General features: G+C 40.5%; 1 protein-coding gene and 1 long non-coding RNA gene across 3 annotated transcripts in view; one reads left to right on the top strand and one right to left on the bottom strand.

Moving 5' to 3' along the window:
• The window catches only part of atp2a3 (ATPase sarcoplasmic/endoplasmic reticulum Ca2+ transporting 3), a 70,098-nt gene extending 68,362 nt beyond the window's left edge, over nt 1-1,736 (bottom strand). The window contains exons 1-2 of one of the 2 annotated variants that reach the window (XM_058383894.1): nt 1,597-1,736; nt 1,330-1,451 (exon numbers count right to left, since the gene is read on the bottom strand). In XM_058383894.1, coding sequence (XP_058239877.1) covers nt 1,330-1,447 — 118 coding nt within the window. In that variant the 5' untranslated portion in view covers nt 1,448-1,451; nt 1,597-1,736. Of the gene's footprint in view, nt 1-1,329; nt 1,452-1,585 lie in introns of both variants that reach the window. The other variant, XM_058383892.1, reaches the window with a different exon arrangement.
• Nucleotides 1,737-1,755: 19 nt separating this feature from the next.
• LOC131348728 (uncharacterized) lies at nt 1,756-8,932 on the top strand. Its single transcript, XR_009203968.1, has 3 exons — nt 1,756-1,792; nt 8,296-8,531; nt 8,809-8,932. It is a non-coding gene; the product is annotated as an uncharacterized LOC131348728 (long non-coding RNA).
• The last annotated feature ends 12,469 nt before the right edge of the window (nt 8,933-21,401 follow it).

Here is a 21,401-nt window from a genome sequence, read left to right as displayed (position 1 = left end):
TGCAGCCTCGGTGACAGGCAGATGAATGAAGCGTAGTTAGCACACGCTCCAGAAACACACAAGTTGGCTACAGCTCAGACTAAAGCAAACTTCTTTTTTTTTTTTAAATACACACCATCCTGTCAGACATCTTGAAAGTGTGACATTTCCTTGCTACAAAACTTCCACGAGGGTCTGGTTGGCTGTAGCTAGAGCTTGCCTATGGTGTCATATATTTAATAAAAGCTATAAGAGCGATCAATGATCGCATTAACTTATTTTCAGACATGATAATTATCAATACATTTATCGGTAGCATCGGCTTTGCTTTTTAGGTCTCTTCACACAAAAGCAGGTTCCTCTTGAAATAAAGTGTTTGGAATATATCGCCGAAGTGCTTTTGTTTGGTTAAAAAAACAAACATTCTTCATGCTCTATTCGCCTGAGGATGTTTTCAGGTATTGCGGATCCCATTTTTCAAAAAATATTCACGCTTCCAACTCGTTCGTTTATTCATCTTTATCCTTTATCCTTCAAGGTCTCAAGGTCACAGCGAATCCGGAGAGGATTTGGAGGATCCTGAGCAGGGAAAACCCATCTAGGAGGCAATTACACAGTGCAAATGGGATGCCGGTGCTTTATAGATCCCCTTACACAAACTTTAGACTAGCGAATTTTACCTACAAGCACGTTTTTGGGAGGAAACCAGAGAAAACCTGAAGGGATGCTGGGCGTCAAAAAAAAACCATGACCCTGAAGACCCTGTGAGGTGACAGCAACAAACTAATTTACATACAATTTAAAAAAAAAAAATAGGATAAAAATAGGATAATGTTTTGGCATGAACCCAAGCTTAACCTTTACGCTGTTCCACATGACCAGTGAGGTGCAAATAATAAATTTGCAAGTGTAAAGATGGCTGTCAAAAAACCAAGGGGCGTGGCTAACTAAAAACTTTTATATAAATGTAAAAAAAAAGACACAAACAGGTAGCCTTTACAGGTGAAATTGTAGCATGTATAAATATAACACGAGTGCAGGGACGTGTGCAAATCATTTTGGGATTTTTGGGAGTGAAATTAAATTAGTAATATGTGATTTACAGTCTCTGAATTGGTATTAGTTTTTACCTGCACACAGTACTCCCAGTCTCTCTCATTAACGCGGACTAAAACAATGCGGCACGAGCTCACAACACACACTTTAGACCTAAAACTTCCTGTATAATAAAAAAAAACACGAGATATTTGGCAACAGAATATTGCAAATAAAAGCCTTATTAATTACCTCGGAGGTATATGTAATAAACGTTGGGGTGTAATGCAGGCAGGCGGACAGGTAAAAACTCACCGTTCGGTCCATATTTCTCGAAATTGGTTTTGACCTGTTCCGTGGTCAATCCGTTGTTTTCATTCACGTCGAAGTGTTTTAAAACTTCGGACGCGGATTTAGTGTGAGCGTCTTCCATGTCTCTTGTTGGAGGAAAAAAAAAAGAAGGGGGATGACTTCCTACGGACAACCGAAATGCATGTAGTTTTGGGTGGGTTTTTTTTCTTTCTCTTTTTATTAATTAAATTAATTGAAATAAAAGAATAAATAAATAAACCGGTCTTCCACCGAGGTCCGTTCGAGACCGCCAAGCGGAGGTGGGTCGGCGTTGACTTCCACCTGCCCCTTCTGCGAGCCGTTCGCTTTCAAACCGTCCTCCTTCTTCTTCTCCTCCTCCTCCTCTCTTCTTCTCCTCCGCCTCCTCCTCCTCTCTCCTCCTCTTTCCTTCGTCGCTTCGAGCTCGAGCTCTTCACTTAGTACGAAGGTGTGTTTCGTTACCGGGTTCCACCTCTCTCTCTGCTGCTGCTCTCTCTCTCTCTCTCTCTCACACACACACACACACTCTCTTTCTCTCTCTTTCTTTCTCTCTCTCTCTCTCTCTCATGCACACTTTTTTTTGTAAAAGCGGATGTCTCAAACCGCATACTAGTGCACTACTGTATTAAGAAGTACACCATTACAGCGCGCGCTGTTCACTCACATACTATATAGTATGAATTTTAGCCTAAGCGTATGAGCGTTCCTATTGGCTGGCGCTGATGTTACCTGAATTAGAAGGCGACTTAAAAATATTTCAACTCTCACACGAATTAGCCCATGATGTAAACAGGAACAAGAATCTGAATACATTTCCTTCCGTTTTTTTTGTTGTTGTATTTTTTGGTTTTGACGTCGGAAGCCGTTGATATGACAATTCTCTTTCTTTCTCACTCTCTCTCTCTCTCTCTCTCTCTCTCGCTGTGCTTAAACGCATTTTCCAGAGTCGCGCGCGCGTCTTTAATGGGTGCATCCCAAATGCTGGAGTTAGTCCCTACATACGTACACTCCGTTCCCCTGTGATATAACCGTCTTTTAAGTGTACTGCGTGATCAATAGTGAGGTATTTAGGATTCGCCCACGGACCCCAGAGTGTTCTGTAATCCTCGTCCAAACAGCCTAAAATCTCTCTCATATAATGTATTTAAACATTTTTAGAATGTAAACAAACAAGTTTAGGATTTTTCATTGCGTCCTTAGTGTTTTTATACCGTCTCAACCCGATTATTTTTTTTACATTTGAAGGAGAATATGACATCTCGAGCCTCTAAAAAGGCACTTTCCCCCCTTTCAGGAAATTCCAGTAGAAACCACACAGTAAAATACTAATACTTCGAGCTGAACTGGAAATTTAATTTAACTAATAGCTGGGTACCCTGCTTCTTTTATAGGTGCCAACAACCTTCACTCTCCAAAAGGGTACTAAACTGTACTGTGGTAAACTTCTCACTTTACTGTGTAACTTTTACCTCCAAAGGTGCATCAAGTGTACCTTAAAGCTAGACTATATAAAAGCTAATTAAATACACAATGGTCCTACATGTGAATGAAATCATTTTCAGATATATAGTATATTTAGCCGAGAAATATCAAGGCCTTATCCTCGAGAGGCAGCAAAATGGATGGAAGGCCTGGAATTTACCAGTAGAGGTCGGCTGCAGAGGTTTTGCTGGCCAGTCCCTCTGGAGAACCCTTGGGCTGCTTGGGGTTTGAAGGGATGGCCAGGAAATGGCTGGTAGGCAAAAAGCATCTCATTGGATCTGGATACAGCGGGAGGCAAACCTGTTGAAGGACGAACTATGAGTTATAGAACATAGAGTTGGGTGGTGGTCAGCAGGGGTAGATCCAGGATGCTGGATCTGCTATTGAGTCCTCCCAAGGTGTCATGGGCTTAAATCGGTGAAACATCAAGGAAAGGGGGTGCCCATCTGACGACCGGCTGTAACTACCAACCCTTGTACAGACGAGAGATATTGCCACTGGTCTCAGTTGGTGCAGGCCCGAGTACCTGTAAAGGTGGACCAGTTGTGATGGTCCCATCGTATTTTATATAGCCTACATGGCAGTGAATGATAACCTTGTCTGAAGTAATGCATCTGACCTTTTTTTTTAAAACGAAAGCGTTTCTCTTGAATGCTCTGTAATCATTATTATTAGCACTATTATACCTGTTCTATTCGATTACAGCACTGGAGCTTTACCTATGAAGCAGCACCATTCATAAAAGCGCCTGCTTTGTCTAACAAGTTGTTCAATACTGTTATGTGCTTTTACTGTGTAGTACTACACCTTTTCAGTGTTGTACATCTAAATTAGCATTCCAGGTAAATGACACATAATGACAGAGAATGTTCTAGAACAGAATCATACATAGGGGCATGACGTCCATGCAACCGAGCAGCATTTGTTTATAGCAGGGTGTGGCCACACCTGTCACACCTTGATTGCTGGATTGTCTTATTATACCACCTCATATATATACTGGCAAATTGGTGCCACTGAGTTACTACAGTACATGTACGCTTTCTTCAGTTGGAACAAGAAGACAATTTCTCACATTCAGTCTTATAAATTCTTTTTTCACTTACATTTCTGGCATACACTCTTATCCATAGCAACTTGCTATAATTTAACACACAGATCAGACATAACATTATGACCACCTGCCTAATATTATGTTGGTCCCCCTTTTGCTGCGAAAGTCCTCTAAGTTGCGAGGTTGGGCCTCCATGGCCCCTGAATATGTACAACTTAAAGAATACTTACAGGACACTTTTGATACTGACCACTGCAGACCGGGAACACCCCACAGGAGCTTGGGGCCTTGTCAAACTCGCTCAAATCCTTACGTTTGTCCATTTTTCCTGCTTCTAACACATCAACTTTGAGGACAAAATGTTCACTTGCAACCTAATATATCCCACCCACTAACAGGTGCCATGATGAGGAGATCATCAGTCTTATTCACTTCACCTCTGAGTGCTCATAATGTTATGCCTGATCGCTGTATAACTGAGGGTTAAAGGGCGTTGCTCAAGGTCCCAGCAGTGGCAACTTGGTGGACGTGAGATTGAAACTTGCAACCTTCCAATCAGTAATCCAACGCCTTAACCACTAAATCTACCACATCCCAGTTTCATATCAGTCAACATGAAACTGTAACTTGTCACCTAGATGTAGATAAGCAACCAGGAATTATCACATTTGCCATAAAAGTACCCGCAATTCTCGAATGCATCTTCAGGACTCGACTGTCAGGGTTCGACCTGTACTTTGCTCTACGGCAGTGATGTCATTAGGAGTTTCATGACATGACATATCGGGTTATGTTTTAAAGAACTAAATGACTTAATAAGGCTATTCTGGAGTTCTGCTACATCTGCAGTGAAGGATCCAGGTAGCAGGGAACTGCGTAGCTGCCCACTGTATAGAGGGAAAAAAGTGGATTAGGAACAGGGTGCTCTAGTTTTCTTCTTCATCACAGTTTGTCCTCTTATCCTCTGCAAAGTCTATAAATAGCCAAAATACTCGAACCTCTGGATAATATACAAAAGGCCTAATGAAGAGGTAAGTTCATTCAATATGAGAGAAGAACAATATCGCTGCAGTTGTTGCACTAACATTATCACCAGTACAGCGAAAACATCTTTGCAGGAACGGTCTTCAAAATGAGTTTACAGTACTTCATGTGGATCAGACCTAACATTTCAAAGCCTATAATTTGATCATCCTCTTCGTGAAATCATCTACACCAGGTACAGTACATTCACTGTATCCTTGAATTTCTGTGACATCCCCAAAGTATGCGTATCCTACTTTTACGTTTTTCCTCCCCCCCCAACTATTGTGCTTGCTCACACGTTATGTACTATATTTATCCCAGAAAGTCCGAAAAGTGAACAGATTCTCCTACTTCTAATTCAGGTCAATAAAAACTTCCACTCTGTGTAAGTCACCCTTCTCTGAGTCCGAGTTTTCTGCACTCGATCCTGCCCTTATCTTTGTCTCAACCAAAAGACAGCCAGAAAAGCAAACAAAAAAAAAATATTCGCATAGCCATTTCACTGTATTTTGGGTAAACTTGCTTTACAGGCAAATGTATTGCCTCGGTGCAGCGATACACCTTAAGTCAGCCTTCTCCTTTCACACAGGTTACATTCAAATCACTTCTTGGGGACAAGCAAATGAAGATCCCGCAGGTCTCGAACGACGCTGAGTTTCCTCACAGCATCTGTCAGATTTACTTCTCCTTTAGATTTTGACACAGGCGATATAGCCGGGTGCATGGCTTCACCTTCACAATAGTTCTTTAACGTCTTCGTCATGCTGTGGCGTCTCTTATTATCCTGAGCACACTTTGCATTTAATCAACTGATTCTGAGCTAGTCACCCTCATCCCGGCAGAGTCCAGAAGTATATTTGGGCACTGATGCGACCTCATCTTCCTTGGATATTAATCTTAACAGGATTAATAGTAGTAACAGTAGTCAAAAAGTACACAAAGTTCAGTAGCCTTTATTTGTCTCACATACATTTCTGCACAGTTACATTCGTCCTACACATCCTTGGAGGGGTGGGTCAGAGCGCAGGGTCAGCCGTGTGTCCCTGGAGCAAGGGAGGGGTGGCCTTGCTCAAGGGTTCAATGGAGGCAGCTTTGTGATGCAGGAGCTTGAACCCCAATCTTCCAATCAACAGCTCAGGGCCCAACGTCGATAGCTTGGCAGTTCGGAGGCTTGAATCCTGACCTTCTGATCAGTGATCCACTACCTTGACCGCTGAGCCACTCCATCCCTACAGATTTCAGATTTTGGACAATAAGGGTCCTGCGAAGTTCTTCTCAAGCTGCTGGAGCTGTAGATGATGTAAGTACTGGCATCAGGGCCTGACCATGCCGCACATATTGACCATGGTGTTGGCTTCCAGGTTATCTCACCAGAACTAAAGCCAAAACGCAATCCTTCAATGCTTGCAAAAAGGAAATTCTCTTTCTCTACATGGAGATTCTCCGTATGTAAGTCTGTGTGTGTGTTGTTTTACCTCACTGGCACACAAAGTCTGCCTGTCTGAATCCAGACACAGAGTTTCCATTCTGTCTTGAGTGCATCCTGGCTACATTTGCCTTCACCTCAGGTCTCTCTCTCACTTTGCATTATGGAAATCAGGCCAGGTCCTATGAAAGTATAATAGCGCATTCTCCTATTTGTATATTCTGCCATTTGGATTCTCTACAAATGGGGTACTGGGGTCAAACGGAGGTTTCTCTCTCACTCTCTTTTCTCTTACTTGTTTTCATATATCATGCAACAAAAGATTGCCTGTCTCTTTTCACCATTCGTTCTGCCAATTATGTGGTCTACTTACAGATGTTTGTCTGGAAAATTACTGTATTTCTGATCATTACACTGTTTACTGCAAAGAGTCTTTTATTCTCTATGTGGCCCGAAGCCTCTGTATCTGTTCGAATCTCCAGTCATCTGTTCTAAAGGTTCCATGCTGCGTTTCTGCCATTGACTTTGACTCAAGGAGATCTGGAGTGAGAGCAGCCGTCAGACCGCGGCAGCTGAACCTGACAAATCAGAAAGAGAGCGAGAGAAAGAAAGACACACAGAGAGATAGAGAGAAAGAGAGAGAGAGAGGTGGTGGTGGGGGTCCATGGTTAGTGATTAGAGGAGAATCAAAATAGACTATGTGCTTAGTGGGTGTTAGAACAAAGGCAGTGTTTCTTATGCTCATTCTTCCAAACACACACACACACACACACTCTTTCTCTCTCTTTCCCTCTCTCTCTCTCTCTCTCTCTCTCAACAAACTGCATCCGTGACGCAGCAATTTCACTGGATGGTACGAAGTGATGCCACTGTGCTGTCTGCTGGTCTACCTGACAAGAATAGAAGATGAGGAGAGAGAGAGAGAGATGGCATGAAAGAGAGAGAAGGGAGAGGGGAGTGGGGAATGTGGGATCCAATCACCTCGGAGCGTGAGGCTCTCAATTAGCTCTCACATAGCCGACTCCTTCATTCTGATTGAGCACCACATCGTCTCCATTCTAATATCAAGAAATGAAAACGGCGAGACCAAACGAGAACGACAGAGCAAGTTATTTTGCTCCAGAAAATGATATACGACAATAGATCATTGTCGACAGATCACGTTTCGGTGCAATTCTGCTTCTCATTCAGCAAATTCATACACCTGTCTGTCATAACAGTTAACTCGAACTGCCGGATCTGATACAGTGCAGAAACATCGCAAGCACTCAACGAGCCGAACCATGAGGAACACGTGAGCCTGAAATGTGACCGAAATTACAATTCAGAAAGATGAGTCACATGTTTATCATCGCCAGTCTTTGTCTGCTGGTAATTGGCTAATGGAATCAAACAATTCACAATTATCATGCTCTGAAACATGTTGCCTTTGAAAGGCTGCCAGTCACATTGTCCAATTGAGTTACATCTCAGGCACGTTGCCTAGAGTTATTAACTGCCCTAGATCTCTTGAGCAATAAACAATACCACTCCATATATCATCTTGTTGCCACTGGCAAAGACAAACCTTACACTGCTCCTCTTGCTCAAGGTATTCCCCATATTCTCAGAGGAGTTCCTTTTATTATCTTCATTGATCACATTATACAGCATTACAATATGTTTAAATTGTCATGCTAAGGATACCTAGATTTGTGTTAGCACAGAAATCATTGCCACTACCTAGCTATGTATTTATACTTAAATGACTGTAAATAATAAGAAATGACTTTCTTCATGCCTGTTCAAAAGTTTACACATCCATCCCTTGGCTCTTAACGTATCACGTTGCCGTCTTGAGCCACGATGGACGTTTGCACCTTTTGTAATAGGTGTGTACGAGTCCCTCACTTGTCCTGAGTGTGAAAAGATGGATCTAGAATTCATGTTGATGCTAAATACAATTATTTTAATTGTTTTACAGTCCCTAGTGGCAAGATCCCACACTCTCACCACCGGGTTCGATTTCCAAGGCAGGGAGCCGACCCGGTAACTGCGGGATTAACTCTTAGTACTGGTCCCAAGCCGATGTCCTGACATTTTATCTCACCCATCAGATCGTCCTACTGTGCATGCGCATATCGAGTTGGCGTCATTTTTATCACCAAAACACCACGCCCATAATTTTTTACTACCTGTGCTTTGATTTCTTCATGGAAGGTAAGTTTTTGGCTATTCCTGTTAGTTTTTATTGTTAGTTTTCATTACACCAAAACAGCTAGCAGTAATTAGATCCATTTACAGCCACATTATGAAGCCAGCTAGCACCAGTAATTATATTTGTTAGCATTTTTCCTGGAACAGTAAGGCTAGATCTGGGGCATGCATCACTAATTAGCAAATCATTTCAAAATGATTCGATTACATTTCTTCTTTATTTTCTTTAAAGTTCTCTGTTTATTGGTGCTTTTCTTCTTGCTTGCGTTTTTTTTAACAGATATGGAAGATAAGTGGGAATCACTGTATAATCACCTGCCAGCAGGATCGTTACCTATGGAGTCCAAAAGGCAGAACCTTTCTAATATCTGTCCAGGAACTACAGAATAAAAACTGTAAATCATCGTACTTGTTTATTTCGGCACTGTCAAATCATCTAGCGGTTTATTTTATACTGGTAGGACAATCTGGTGAGGTATTCAGCACTGATAAATCATGCTGCCATTGCCTGATGAGAATCTTCGGCAAAGTGACACTGAATTTATTTTACATAGTCCAAGACGCGAAGCAGTATTCCACAGTAGGATTTTTCGATGAGGTAGTGTGGATCGATTGATATAGCTGTAATATTGGTAGGAAAATCTGACAGGGTAGAACAAACCTGAATAAAATGGGAGGGAATCCGGCGTAAAACATTTTCCAAAATCATAAAATGTGCATCAGTTGATCCACTGTGATGACCCCGAACAGGGAGCAGCCGAAGGATAACAACACCGACATTAACATTTATCAGATTCTGCAAGGTGCATATAAACTTATGAGCTCAAGTCTATGACATAAAACCCTAAAACTCCTATATATTGTCTAACGACAATATTCAAATCACAGGTTTATCATCATATCTGTTTCTATGGTAACAACTCAAATGCTAAAGATGCATTAATATGAAGATTTCTGTTAGATGTTTAGAAGATTAACCAGTGTCAGTGTTTTGTCAGTAAGTTTTCTGACACTGGACAGTCTTTAGGACAGGTTGTCCAGATGTCTTACTTGCTTTCTAGAGAAATTATGACAGACTGCTGAAGGAAGGACTGGTTATAGCTGCACTGACATGGTACTGGAAATAACCCACATTAAAGACATTAATTAAATACAATTTGTAATCATCAGTGTCAAATTGGTGTAGTAAAAGAGAACGAGAACGCCTTCGGGACATGTTGTTATTGGGAAATAATCAGTTGGCTTTTTTGTTTGAAAAGCAATACCAAAGAATTTGAAAAACAAGTGAATTAATCACCTTTTACTTATTTTTAACTACAACTGTCCTAAAAGTAGAAAAGAATATGCTGTTAATAATATGATTGGGGTTAAATGAGCAGAAAAGGTCAGTCGTGGATCAAGTGGTTAAGGCTCTTGGCTCTGGTTTGTGGATTGTGGTTCAAGCCCCAGCACCGCCAAGCTGCCACTGTTGCGAGGCCCTTAACCCTCACTGCTCCAGGGTGCTATATCAGGGCTGACCCTGTGCTCTGACCCCATCCTCCAAAGTTGGGATATGTGAAGAAAGAAAATCAATGTGTTGTAATGTATACGTGACAAAATAAAGGCTATTCTTCTTCTAAAAAGTTGTAATTCCTCCCACAAGTAACTGTCTCATATTTAACTAGCTGGATTATAATCATAGAATAAGTAGCATGTTTTCTATAGTATTTAATTCTCTGCTAGCTAGCCAGACCTTGCCATAGCATGCAAACACCAAAGCACAAACCAAAACTGACATTTTGACTGTGTGAATGTTATTTGGCTTTGGTTAAAGAGAATTGAAGAGTTGACTAATTATACATTGCTATAAATTTCACAACTTTTTCTCCTCACACCTCCAGCATCACTGGTTCATGAGCTCAGGAATCTTTGTGCAGATCTTTTTTCCCATATCTATGATGGTTTCCTCCATGTTTTAATATTTCCTACATGCCTGTAGGTGGACTGTGTCCCAATCTGTTGTCCTGTGATTGATCTCCATCACATCCAGTGTTCTTCCCAGGATAAGCTCTGGGACCCACCTGGGAGGATAAACTTACTGAAGATGAACAAACAAATGAATGAATTTCTGTATATTTATTGGCTTGTTCATTAGCAATAGACCTGTTGTTATTCCTGTATTCCGCTATAATCCTAACCGACTTCAGTAAATTCACATCATATAATCATCGATCCAATCAGCAGCTGATGAACCCGTGAAGGAGGAATCGTCTTTGCACAGCATCTTTGCTCCTCGGAGACTGTAATTTCACTAGGTGTCTAGAGGAATTACCCAGCAGGCAGCAAACCAGTGAAAAATTGACACAATATTATAGTGGAGCACAGTGCTGCCTTGAAGAGTATCTCATTTTCCAGTCATCTTTGCTCAGCACGAGAGAAGGAAGACGATCAGTTACGAACAGTGAGACCTAAGACTTGTCTCGTCATTCATTCATTCGTTCATTCATTCTCAGTGGAGGCTGGGTTAAGAAACAGGAATAAAATGTCCTCGATCCTTCACTGTCATCACTCTATTGTTAATGATAGTCCACAGACTCTGTAACATGGCACGTCAGCAACGCAGGATCATTTTCATGCCTGTGGTAAACGCTTCTGTATTTAATAATTTTTTATTATTTATTAATCTGTTTTAATAATATTTTATTAATGGCTAAACCCCGTTCACTGGTTTGGGTGCTGGATAAAAATGATCACTGTCGGCCGCTCTCTTTCTCATTCACTTTTATTTCTGTTTCTCACTGACCGTGAAACAAAGGAAGTCTGGATCAATGTGGCTCTAATGCCAAGCTGAACTTGTGCATTGATTCGAAATGAAGTCCTTCTTCAAGTGCAGCTGAGTGTTTTCTGAAACAAACCCGAAGCAAATTAACCAAAAATACAGATATTGAGGGAACAGAAAAGGTCCATATTGAGAGAGCGAGACTGTGGTGCAGAATGAAGGATTACAAAATAAACCCTGAAAGGTAGTGAAAAACAGGCTAAGGCTGAATGAGATAGAGAACATTAGCCAGAGCGGTGGAAGATAAACAAAGCGAAGGGGGGGGTGGATGCAGGCAATGAAATGGATTCAGAGAGAAAGAGAGAGAGAGAGAGAGAGAGAGGTTGAAGGATAGTACATGTCATTGATAGCTAGGCTTACACTGACAGCAAAGATGTGTGAATATCGATTTTGAAAGTCAGCCAGTCTTGATTTACAGACGTCGACTGGTTAAGATGGCAGAACCTTTCCTCTATCACCCGGAGCAGGGAAGCAGAAAGTCTTTCAGAACCTCACAATAAAAATGATGCAGGAAGGCCAAGAGATTCAGCACAAGCTCTCCTGGAATGTGTGCTTTATATTTAAACTTATTACTTTTTGCGTAGTTCTTTAACATTTCAATCTGGTCACACTTCAGGGTCCGAATTTACCGACTTGCGATTCAGCAAGGATTTTAAAGACTTTTCGAGACAAGGATTATAAATATACTTCTAAATAAACTTTACATACAGCGTGACCTAGCTAGAAATGCTTTCAGATTCATCACTACACCTGGATTGTGTGCTTCAGGAATCTGGACTCAGCTCAGTGCCCTTGGATTAGGAGTCTAAACTGATCTGAGACTACGACAATGATCTATTTATCTGTTTTAGTCCCTATGGCCTATGATTCTGGACTTGGCTCAGACTCTATGGTTTGTGACTCTGGACTAGACTTAAAATCCTAGTGGACATCCTGTTGCTTAAAATCATAACAATCCACAAGCTCAGAAATCTATTCACCCTATCATCAGGAGAAATTTGAATTGAGAAGGGATTGAGTCTTGAATCTAGATGGATTCGAACTCACAATGTTGATAATTAAGACCCGAGTAACTGTTTGTGTAAAATGTCAGCATTTGACTCAAGCCAGTTTTGTAGATATGTACTTGTGCTTTCAAGTAAAAGCTTGTGCAAAACAATACATGAATATAAATAGATCCTTATTGCAATTAGCGATAAGGTTTTACATGGAATATAGAGATGCCCAACACTTTGGGTATTATCGATTTTTTACATTTGCATTCACAGCATCTAGCAGGAGCGCTTATCCACAGTGATGAACAGATATGATCAATAGTCTTCATGAGGAACGTATCAGAAGAGAAGTTAGTAGCAGCAGTACGACAAGCAAGTCGTCTCAGACGCATTAATGCTTATTTACTGTAAGTGCTTGGTGAAGACGTGCATCTTCAGTCTTACTTTAAAAACTGACAGTTTCATTCCTGGGTGCAGGACATGGAAGAGATCTGATAAAGGTCTGACTAGTGGGTCGAGACGAGCACAGCTAGAAGTAGAGGCATGAAGGGAGTGAGAAGCAGATCATGGTACTTTAAGGAAGCCCAGGGATCTGTTTTTGGTTTTGTATTCAAGCAGCAGTGATAAACTGAGAGTAGCAAGTTCAAAAGAATTGGAAAAAATATCCATTGTTTTAAGATTACAATACTTCTTGTAATAATATAAAATAAATTCGTAAACTGCCCACTGAAGACATTCAGAGGAAGTGATGTCTGCGTAAAGCTCACAGCATCGTCAAGGGCACCTCTCATCCAGCCCATAAACTGCTTACCCTCCTACCCACTGGGAAGAGTTTCACATGCCAAGACTAGCAGGCTAAGGAACAGCTTTTACTCACCAACGGTCTCCTTACTGAACTCTTCAACCCATTAACCCACCACTGTTGGTAATATCCCCTCCTTCATACTGTTAAACCCCTCAAATCTGCAATCTGTATATATATATATAATGTATGTCCATAAACATTCTGTATAGTCATACATATTCTCTGTATATTCATATGTACATATATAAATATACACCAATCAGGCATAACATTATGAGCACTGAGAGGTGAAGTGAATGACACTGATTATCTCCTCATCATGGCACCTGTTAGTGGGTGGGATATATTAGGCAGCAAGTGAACATTTTGTCCTCAAAGTTGATGTTAGAAGCAGGAAAAATGGACAAGCGTAAGGATTTGAGCGAGTTTGACGAAGGGCCAAATTGTGATGGATAGGCGACTGGATCAGAGCATCTCCAAAACTGCAGCTCTTGTGGGGTGTTCCCGGTCTGCAGTGGTCAGTATCTATCAAAAGTGGTCCAAGGAAGGAACAGTGGTGAACCGGTGACAGGGTCATGGGCGTCCAAGGCTCATTGATGCACGTGGGGAGTGAAGGCTGGCCCGTGTGATCTGATCCAACAGATGAGCTACTGTTGCTCAAATTGCTGAAGAAGTTAATGCTGGTTCTGATAGAAAGGTGTCAGAATACACAGTGCATCGCAGTTTGTTGTGTTTTGGCAGCAAAAGGGGGACCAACACAATATTAGGCAGGTGAGTATCTAATCTAAATCTAATCTAATATGACCAAGATAAGGCAATAAATAGTCTTGATAGAGGTTATGGGGGTCTAAACTTTATAAAATTGATCTGTTTTCAAATGTATTACATAAATAAGAGGAGCAAATTGAATTAGTCCAATCCTTTTTTTTTGGTCGAATTTAGGATATGAGACGTAACAGCTCAAGGATCCGATAAATGAGTCATGACAATATTTTATTTCAATAGCAAATAAAAAAATTATACAAATCGTAAGGAGAAAAGTTCAATTATACATTTAAATATTATGCAAAATCATCAAAAGAAAATGGCTTTGACCTCAGAATAGATTGAGAAGGTGGCTGGTCGGAGAAGCTTTCCTCTTTCAGCACAGCAGAGCTTTTTAGATGGTATCAGCCTTTAGGGACTTGGATTTAACATGTAGTGTAAGAGCTACATTAATTAGGTTTCCTGTTGGAGTTTAATTTGCCGGGGACACTTTGCTGACGAATCATACAGTCTTTTTTAATCTTGCTGGCAGAAAAGTTCAAAAGCCTCGAGTCGTTCTTGCAAATGAGTTTCCCATTAGACAAAGTAATTCTACAGCAAAGAAAAAAAACAGCAACAACCTCATCTGACTGGAAACGCCACCATTTTATAGAAACGGACAACAATAAAACCTCCCGCTGTTCTCCTGAGGCTTTATGAGATTCAGTCGGCTATTAAGAGCAGTTCTTAAAAATTATATTAAACCTGTTATCTTATATTCAAGTGTACTAGATATAAGGGCGCTCGATTAAGGGAGTATAGTCATCTGGTCTTCTGGTCTCCTTGTTGCAATTGAGGGCTGGTCCATGTTAAGTAACAGGACCATCCTGCCACTGGTTACCATAGTAATACCGTTTATCAGTGGGTGATGCATCGTTCCAAATCAGTTTTCTTACTGCAGAAATTACACACATTCTGGGGAGAAATTTGGCGTTTGTGTATAAAATCCATTAGCGTACACATACATCATATCATATGAGGTGAAGGAGAAGCAGTGTGTGCTCTGTCTTCACTCCCATTGGTAGTTGCTGGACCGATTTGCATATTCTCAGTTTTGTAGCATCGCTGGACACACCCACATATTGTCACCAACGCTCTCTTGTCTTCTCTGGTCACTCTATATATAACCGTAGCATTACCAATGATTGCTTGGTATAGATATTTAATTCAATTCAATTTATTTGTATAGCATGTTAACAATAGACATCGTCTCAAAGCAGTATAGAAACTATTTAAGTTAGGTCTTTATTTGTCACATGTACATTACTGCACAGTGAAATTCTTTCTTTGTATATATCCCATACTCTGGGATTGGGGTCAGAGCGCAGTGATATTTATCCCTAATGAGCAAGCCTGAGGCGACGGTGGCAAGGAAAAACTCCCTGAGATGATATGAGGAAGAAACCAGACTCAAAAGGGAACCTCATCCTCATTTGGACGGTAAATAATGTAAATGTAACTAGATGTCCTTTCTTCAACAGTTTATAGTCATGAGGAATTTAGCAACCTGAGGAACTAATAGGTCAGTCTAGTTTCTGAGTTCGTTATTGACTTAGCACTAATTCCTTCCTGCTGAAAGTTGACTGATCCCACGACAGTTTAAAGACGCTGTGATAGTCTCAGAGTGGTTCTTACCACAGCAGTCCCCTGGGTCACGGGCTGTCCATGCAGATCTATCAGTGAGCCAAGCGACGAGAATCCAACCAGGGGTAGAGCGTCTGAATGGATCCAGAAAGAAGAAGCGGTCACACTGGAAACTCAGAACACTGGGAGCTCAGGAGTGGGACAATATATAGCCAATAACACTATAGCCTTATTAAAGATATAGCCTAAATATTTGTTTTTCCATCAATGGTATGGAAATGAGCGAGGTTTGTGTTTATATGCATGATTGGGGATGCCCTGTTCTACAATCAATTCAGACAATCAATCAGTGATCAGTTCATCCTTAAGTCTTATTAGAGGTTTAATCTATAACTTGAGAGTCAGTTATTTTTTAATCCCCTTGAAGGCAACAATATTGTTCTATGAAGAATGTGTGCTGAGATGTTTGGTCTGTATTGCTGATCAGCTTCATCATGAAGAATAAGCTATAGTATAAGTGCTTCCGTTCCTAAGATCAGGCAAAAGCCGGAGCATTATTTCTCCAGGGTCTATAACTAATCCTCACTTCTGAGCCTGCAGCGCACACCAGAATCACATTACAGAGAACTGGGATCTACCACAGACTAGCAGGGTCAGTAATTACCCTCATCGTCCTTCTGATTACTTGCACTGCCAGGACAGCGTCGTTTTTTTTTTTTTATTGACTGTCTGTCCTTTATTAGCCCTGCCCATAATCAAGTGCACTATAAAGAGGAACATGCTCGGCAAATAAATACCCCAGAATGAATGCTAATGCAGACACCTCTCAGGGCCAATGCAGAGAAATATCACAATATCTACAGCTACTAATAAACATCTTTATTTGTCACATATACATTACTGCACAGTCTTTGCATATCCCATCCTTAGGGGTTGGGGTCAGAGTGCAGGGTCAGGGTCAGCCATGATGCAGCACCCCTGGAACTGAGAGGGTTAAGGGCTCAAGGGCCCAACAGTGGCAGCTTGGTGGTGTTGGGGCTTCTTCCGGTCAACGACCCAAAGCCTTAACCACTTGAGCTCCCACCGTCATGTGTTTTTTGTAAGGGGATGTTTTCAGATCCTCAACCATTTCTTTGTTAATGGCCAAATCCTAATGCTCTGCCAGGTGCAACCAAGTTTTAGTCTTAAACTGGTATGTAGTGAAATTAATGAAGTTATCAGTTTTACATTTTGGCAGACACCCTTATCTACAGCACCAATTTATCACATTTCATACAAATGATCAATTGAGGTGTTAAGGGCCTTGCTCAGGGGCCCAGCAGTAGCAGATTGCTGGACCTGGGATTCAAACTCACAACCATCTGATCAGTAGTCCAACACCTTAACCTCTAAGCTACCACATCCCCCATTTGATCCTAGTTTTCTGGAAAGCTAGCGTCAAATGATCCTTAAGCTTCAATGATCCACTATATAACTGAATTCGATATATACTTTATAAAGCAGTTCTCTCTTTTTGGAGGGCAGAAATTAGATTTCAGTCTTGTCAATACTACAGCCATTCCAAATGTAGGACTTGGAGACTTGGAAAAGATCAGACGATGTATTTTATGGGACACATTTTGTCGAATAGTCAGGTTTTCGGTTAAAGCTATAGAAATAGCAGTAAAACCAAAAACTCATAGTGTTTAATTCTATCTCATGTTTATAATTATGTTTAGAATTCTCACTTTCGTAATGAACCCCAGCAGAATCGATTGAACTCGGGCTTCTATTTACGACAAACCTTTGCATCTCCTCAGCTCAGTGCTTCGTAATAAGGGCCAGATGGCTTCTTTCACTCTGAGAATCTTTCGGCCTCTCCCATCCCTCTCTGTCGGCATAGTAACTGCGGAAAGCAACAGCTCATTAATGACTTGGGAAAACCGACTACACTCATGAGGACAGTACCCATGCACAGCAGAGGCCTATAACACCAAGGGAAGCATATTAGCCCTGATATCTGTGCACTGGCTTTTCGGATAGAGATTAGGCCTAGTATTGGACTAAATTATCATTTCAGACTGTGCATTTATGCTGTAGCCATCTTCATCATCACTTCTGCTCCATATTTGTTTCCAATGCAGAGATTCTGGCTCCTAGATGATCCATTTGGCAGACTGTTGAAGTTGCAACAGTTACTTACAGATATACAACCATTTTCTAAGTCATAAAGAGTTGAAAATACAAACTGTAAATAAAATGAGGCTGAAAATTAAACCTGTGGCATAATATTTCCAAGTAATGATAATATCTCGCTAACATTCCCTGTAAAAGTTTCTCTCTAAGAACAGTAACTTAAGTTAATGTGCAAGTTTCTTGAAAGTATGACTCAGTGGCTCCAAATAATTACGATTCGTGATCTCGGGATCGTGAGGCTTTATCTGGTATTTTGGTTAAAATAAAAAAGGCGTTAAGTACATAAACCTCGTCACTGGGGGATACTTTAATCTCCTGTTTCGGATTTTTTAGTGTTAGATTTGGAAAAAAAAACAGAGAAAATTCAGGAAACTTGCATATAAATAAATAAATAAATCGAAGGTTCTATCTACCAGCCAGTGGTCATCTAGGATGAACATCAGCTGCAAAAAAAAACAAAAAGAAACCAGACTCAAAGCCTCAGTATGGCAGGGAAAGGTACGTTTTAGGTCTATAGCTGTGAATAAGAGTAATAAAACATGAGTGTAATAACAGGTACATAATTAATAAATGCTTAATAAAGTGAAGATTGCAGTGTAACCGGGGGCTGGCTCTAGCAGCTAGCTAGACTTGTCTGATGTGTCTGTATGTTCGCATGTATTTTCCTACTGGTATTGTTTTACAATGAAAGCAATGAAGCAAGGTAAAATATCTTATTTAGGAATATTTTAGACATAGAAAGACAACTTATTGAATAGCATTTATAATTATAAACATAATCAATACTATACTTAAGTGTCCTTAGTGTTACTAGGTATACAGGTCTGATGGTATGTTATACACTATATTGCCACCCGTCCAAATAATTGAACTCAGGTGTTGTTTTTCAGGGATTTCTCTCTTAGCTCCAGCGAAAGGAACTCTTAATGCTTCAACATACCAAGACATTTTGGTCAATTTCATGCGTCTAACTTTGTGGGAACAGTTTGAGGATGACCCCTTCCTGTTTCAACATGACTGCACACCAGTGCACAAAACAAGGTCCATAAAGACATGGATGAGTGAGTTTGGTGTGGAGGAACTTGACTGACCTGCACAGACTCCTGACCTCAACCTGAGAGAACACCTTTGGGATGAATTAGAGCGGAGACTGTGAGCCAGACCTTCTTATCCAGCATCAGTAACTGACCTCACAAATGTACTTCTAGAGAAACGGTCAAAAATTCCCATTAACACACTCCTAAACCTTGTGGAAAGCCTTCCCAGAAGAGTTGAAGCTGTTATAGCTGCAAAGAGCCGCTATAACAACTCCATGTTAAATTCATGTGCATGTAAAAGCAGATGTCCCAAAACTTTTGGCAACATATTGTATATCAATCAAATTGAATATCCCCTTTTAGTTTTATGCATTAAATCAAGTTCAAATGTAGAAAAAAATAATCAAGAATCACCTTATTCGCCAAGTAGAATTTTATTTATTTATTTATTTATTTATTTATCTATCTATCTATCTATCTATCTATCTATCTATCTATCTATCTATCTATCTATCTATCTATCTATCTATCTATCTATCTATCTATCTATCTCTCGTAATTTCAATGAAGCCAATTTAAGCTAAACGTGCAAGGTTTACTAAGATGTAAATGTTAAATTTATTGCTGTAGAAGGTTGCTGGAATATCAAAAAGAAAATTTTACTTACTTACTTGACTTTACTTTCACTCAAAGGTCACAAATTATTACTCAGCACCTCAAAATAATGAGAAAAGCCTTCACTGCTTCTTTATGTCCTAGATTTATTTATTTATTAATTTATTTTCGCTGGAGTGCAGGTCCTCATTTTTGCTGTGTACCACCTAGGCTCAGAAAATCCTGAGGGACTTCCTCGCATGCCCATTTTAACAACAGGATAGTCAGTCGGTCGGTCGGTCAATGGAAATGCCTTTTCCGGCAAAGGCACACTTTTGTATTGTCTTTTGAATGACCAGACCGGATCTGATCTGACTTCAGATATTCAGATTCCCTTACAATTTGTTTCGGTTGGCTACAATACCAATGTTCATGAGAACTTAACAAGAACGATGTATATTTTCTCGGGACACTTTACTCATAAACTCACACCATCATTGTACTATTCTGATATTTTCCTTTATTCTGTCTATTTATCGTTCCTTGTACAGCTCATTCCTTTTTAATCTATTTTATCGAATAGAATTTTGCATTTTTGACTACATTTATTTTGACTCTATAATGCCGAAAGCATTTCCCTGAATGCTGTAGCTTGTACATTTACATATACGACGAATTAGCTAGATTTGTATTTATTTTTTATTTGTAACAGTGAATAAAACACGATGTGAATCAACAGGGAGGAGCATACTTTTATTCAATATAGCTGCTATATTTGCTCAACAGAATAAGAAAACTCTCAAAGAAATACTTCCAGTTATGTTGAAGCGCGACATGAGAGAGACTGGCTCTCCCTCTTGGCTTCTGAAACTAATCCCTTTACTGCGATGTCGGAGAGCTTCCCAAAGGTCCCTCGCTCGCTCTGTCTGCATGCTCCAGCTTTTTCAAAACAATGACGCTTTCAAACCATTTCCACTTCAGCCATGCAAACCTCCTACTAAATGAAACACATCAGGAGGTCCTGTGTCCCATGTTTCTACTCCATTAAACTCAGTCTATACAAAAAAAAAGAGGGGGTCTGAATCATGGGTCCGAATGTAAGATGAAAGTGTCTCCTATGTGTTTATATAGTGATTAAATACTTCCTAATCAGATCTACGCTTTAAAGCAATGATTCTGTCATCCAGGGCTGGAAAATAGACCATCACTGAATAAACGCATAGTGGAAAATGGGCGTCATCTCGTCATGCGTTCTCTCGCAGCTTGTTGTTTCTGCATTCGTTGTGTCTGGCAGTAAGAGTTATTATAAAAGAGTTTAATAAAGCTTCGGTAATAAATAAAGGCATTTGTTTTTGGAAAAGGGGATGTGTCGGTTTCCGTTGTCATGACCTATGAGCAGCATTTGATCTTAATCTAAATTTAGGACTTGGGAAGGAATGAGAAAAAAAAAAATGGGAAAGAGGAAGAAACAGAGGTTGCTAGAAAGCTCAAGGGATGGATGTGAATTCCTTCAGGCAGAAACCGAGAGAGAGAGAGAGAGAGAGAGAGAGAGAAAGAGCACTCTGGGAATTGTCACTCTCTGGACTGTTTGACTTTTACCATGGATTCTGACTGAGACCTCATTCATCAAACATATTTTCTAATAATGTTACTGTTTTACCGTCTCCACTCTGACGCTTAACCAGTCTCTCCATCATACACCAGATCAGGATAACCAGATCGCCAGCTCATTTCATTAACTTGTAGCATATCCAGGTCAGACCGTCTAAAGTTTTAAAGCTGTAAAAGCCAGAAGACCTAAAAAAAACCCCCTTTTCTTCATTTCTCAGACTTCTGGCAGGGACTGTGTGTATGCTGCAGAGGGGAAATGTGAAATAAACAGCACTCTGCACACCTCTCCTCTCTGTCAAACAGGAAGCAGAGCACACATCGCTAACTGCACTATAATGGCAGACATTCGTTTCATAACAAGTCCTGTTTGTCGCCAGCAGCACTTTCATCTCGCTGCTCGTCCGAGCTAAACGAATAGGAATACGATGAAGACGTACCGCGACGTAAACC

This window comes from Hemibagrus wyckioides, linkage group LG28 (assembly GCF_019097595.1).
Source record: "Hemibagrus wyckioides isolate EC202008001 linkage group LG28, SWU_Hwy_1.0, whole genome shotgun sequence".
Taxonomy (NCBI): Eukaryota; Metazoa; Chordata; class Actinopteri; order Siluriformes; family Bagridae; genus Hemibagrus; species Hemibagrus wyckioides.
This window is presented reverse-complemented; position numbering and strand designations above follow the sequence as displayed.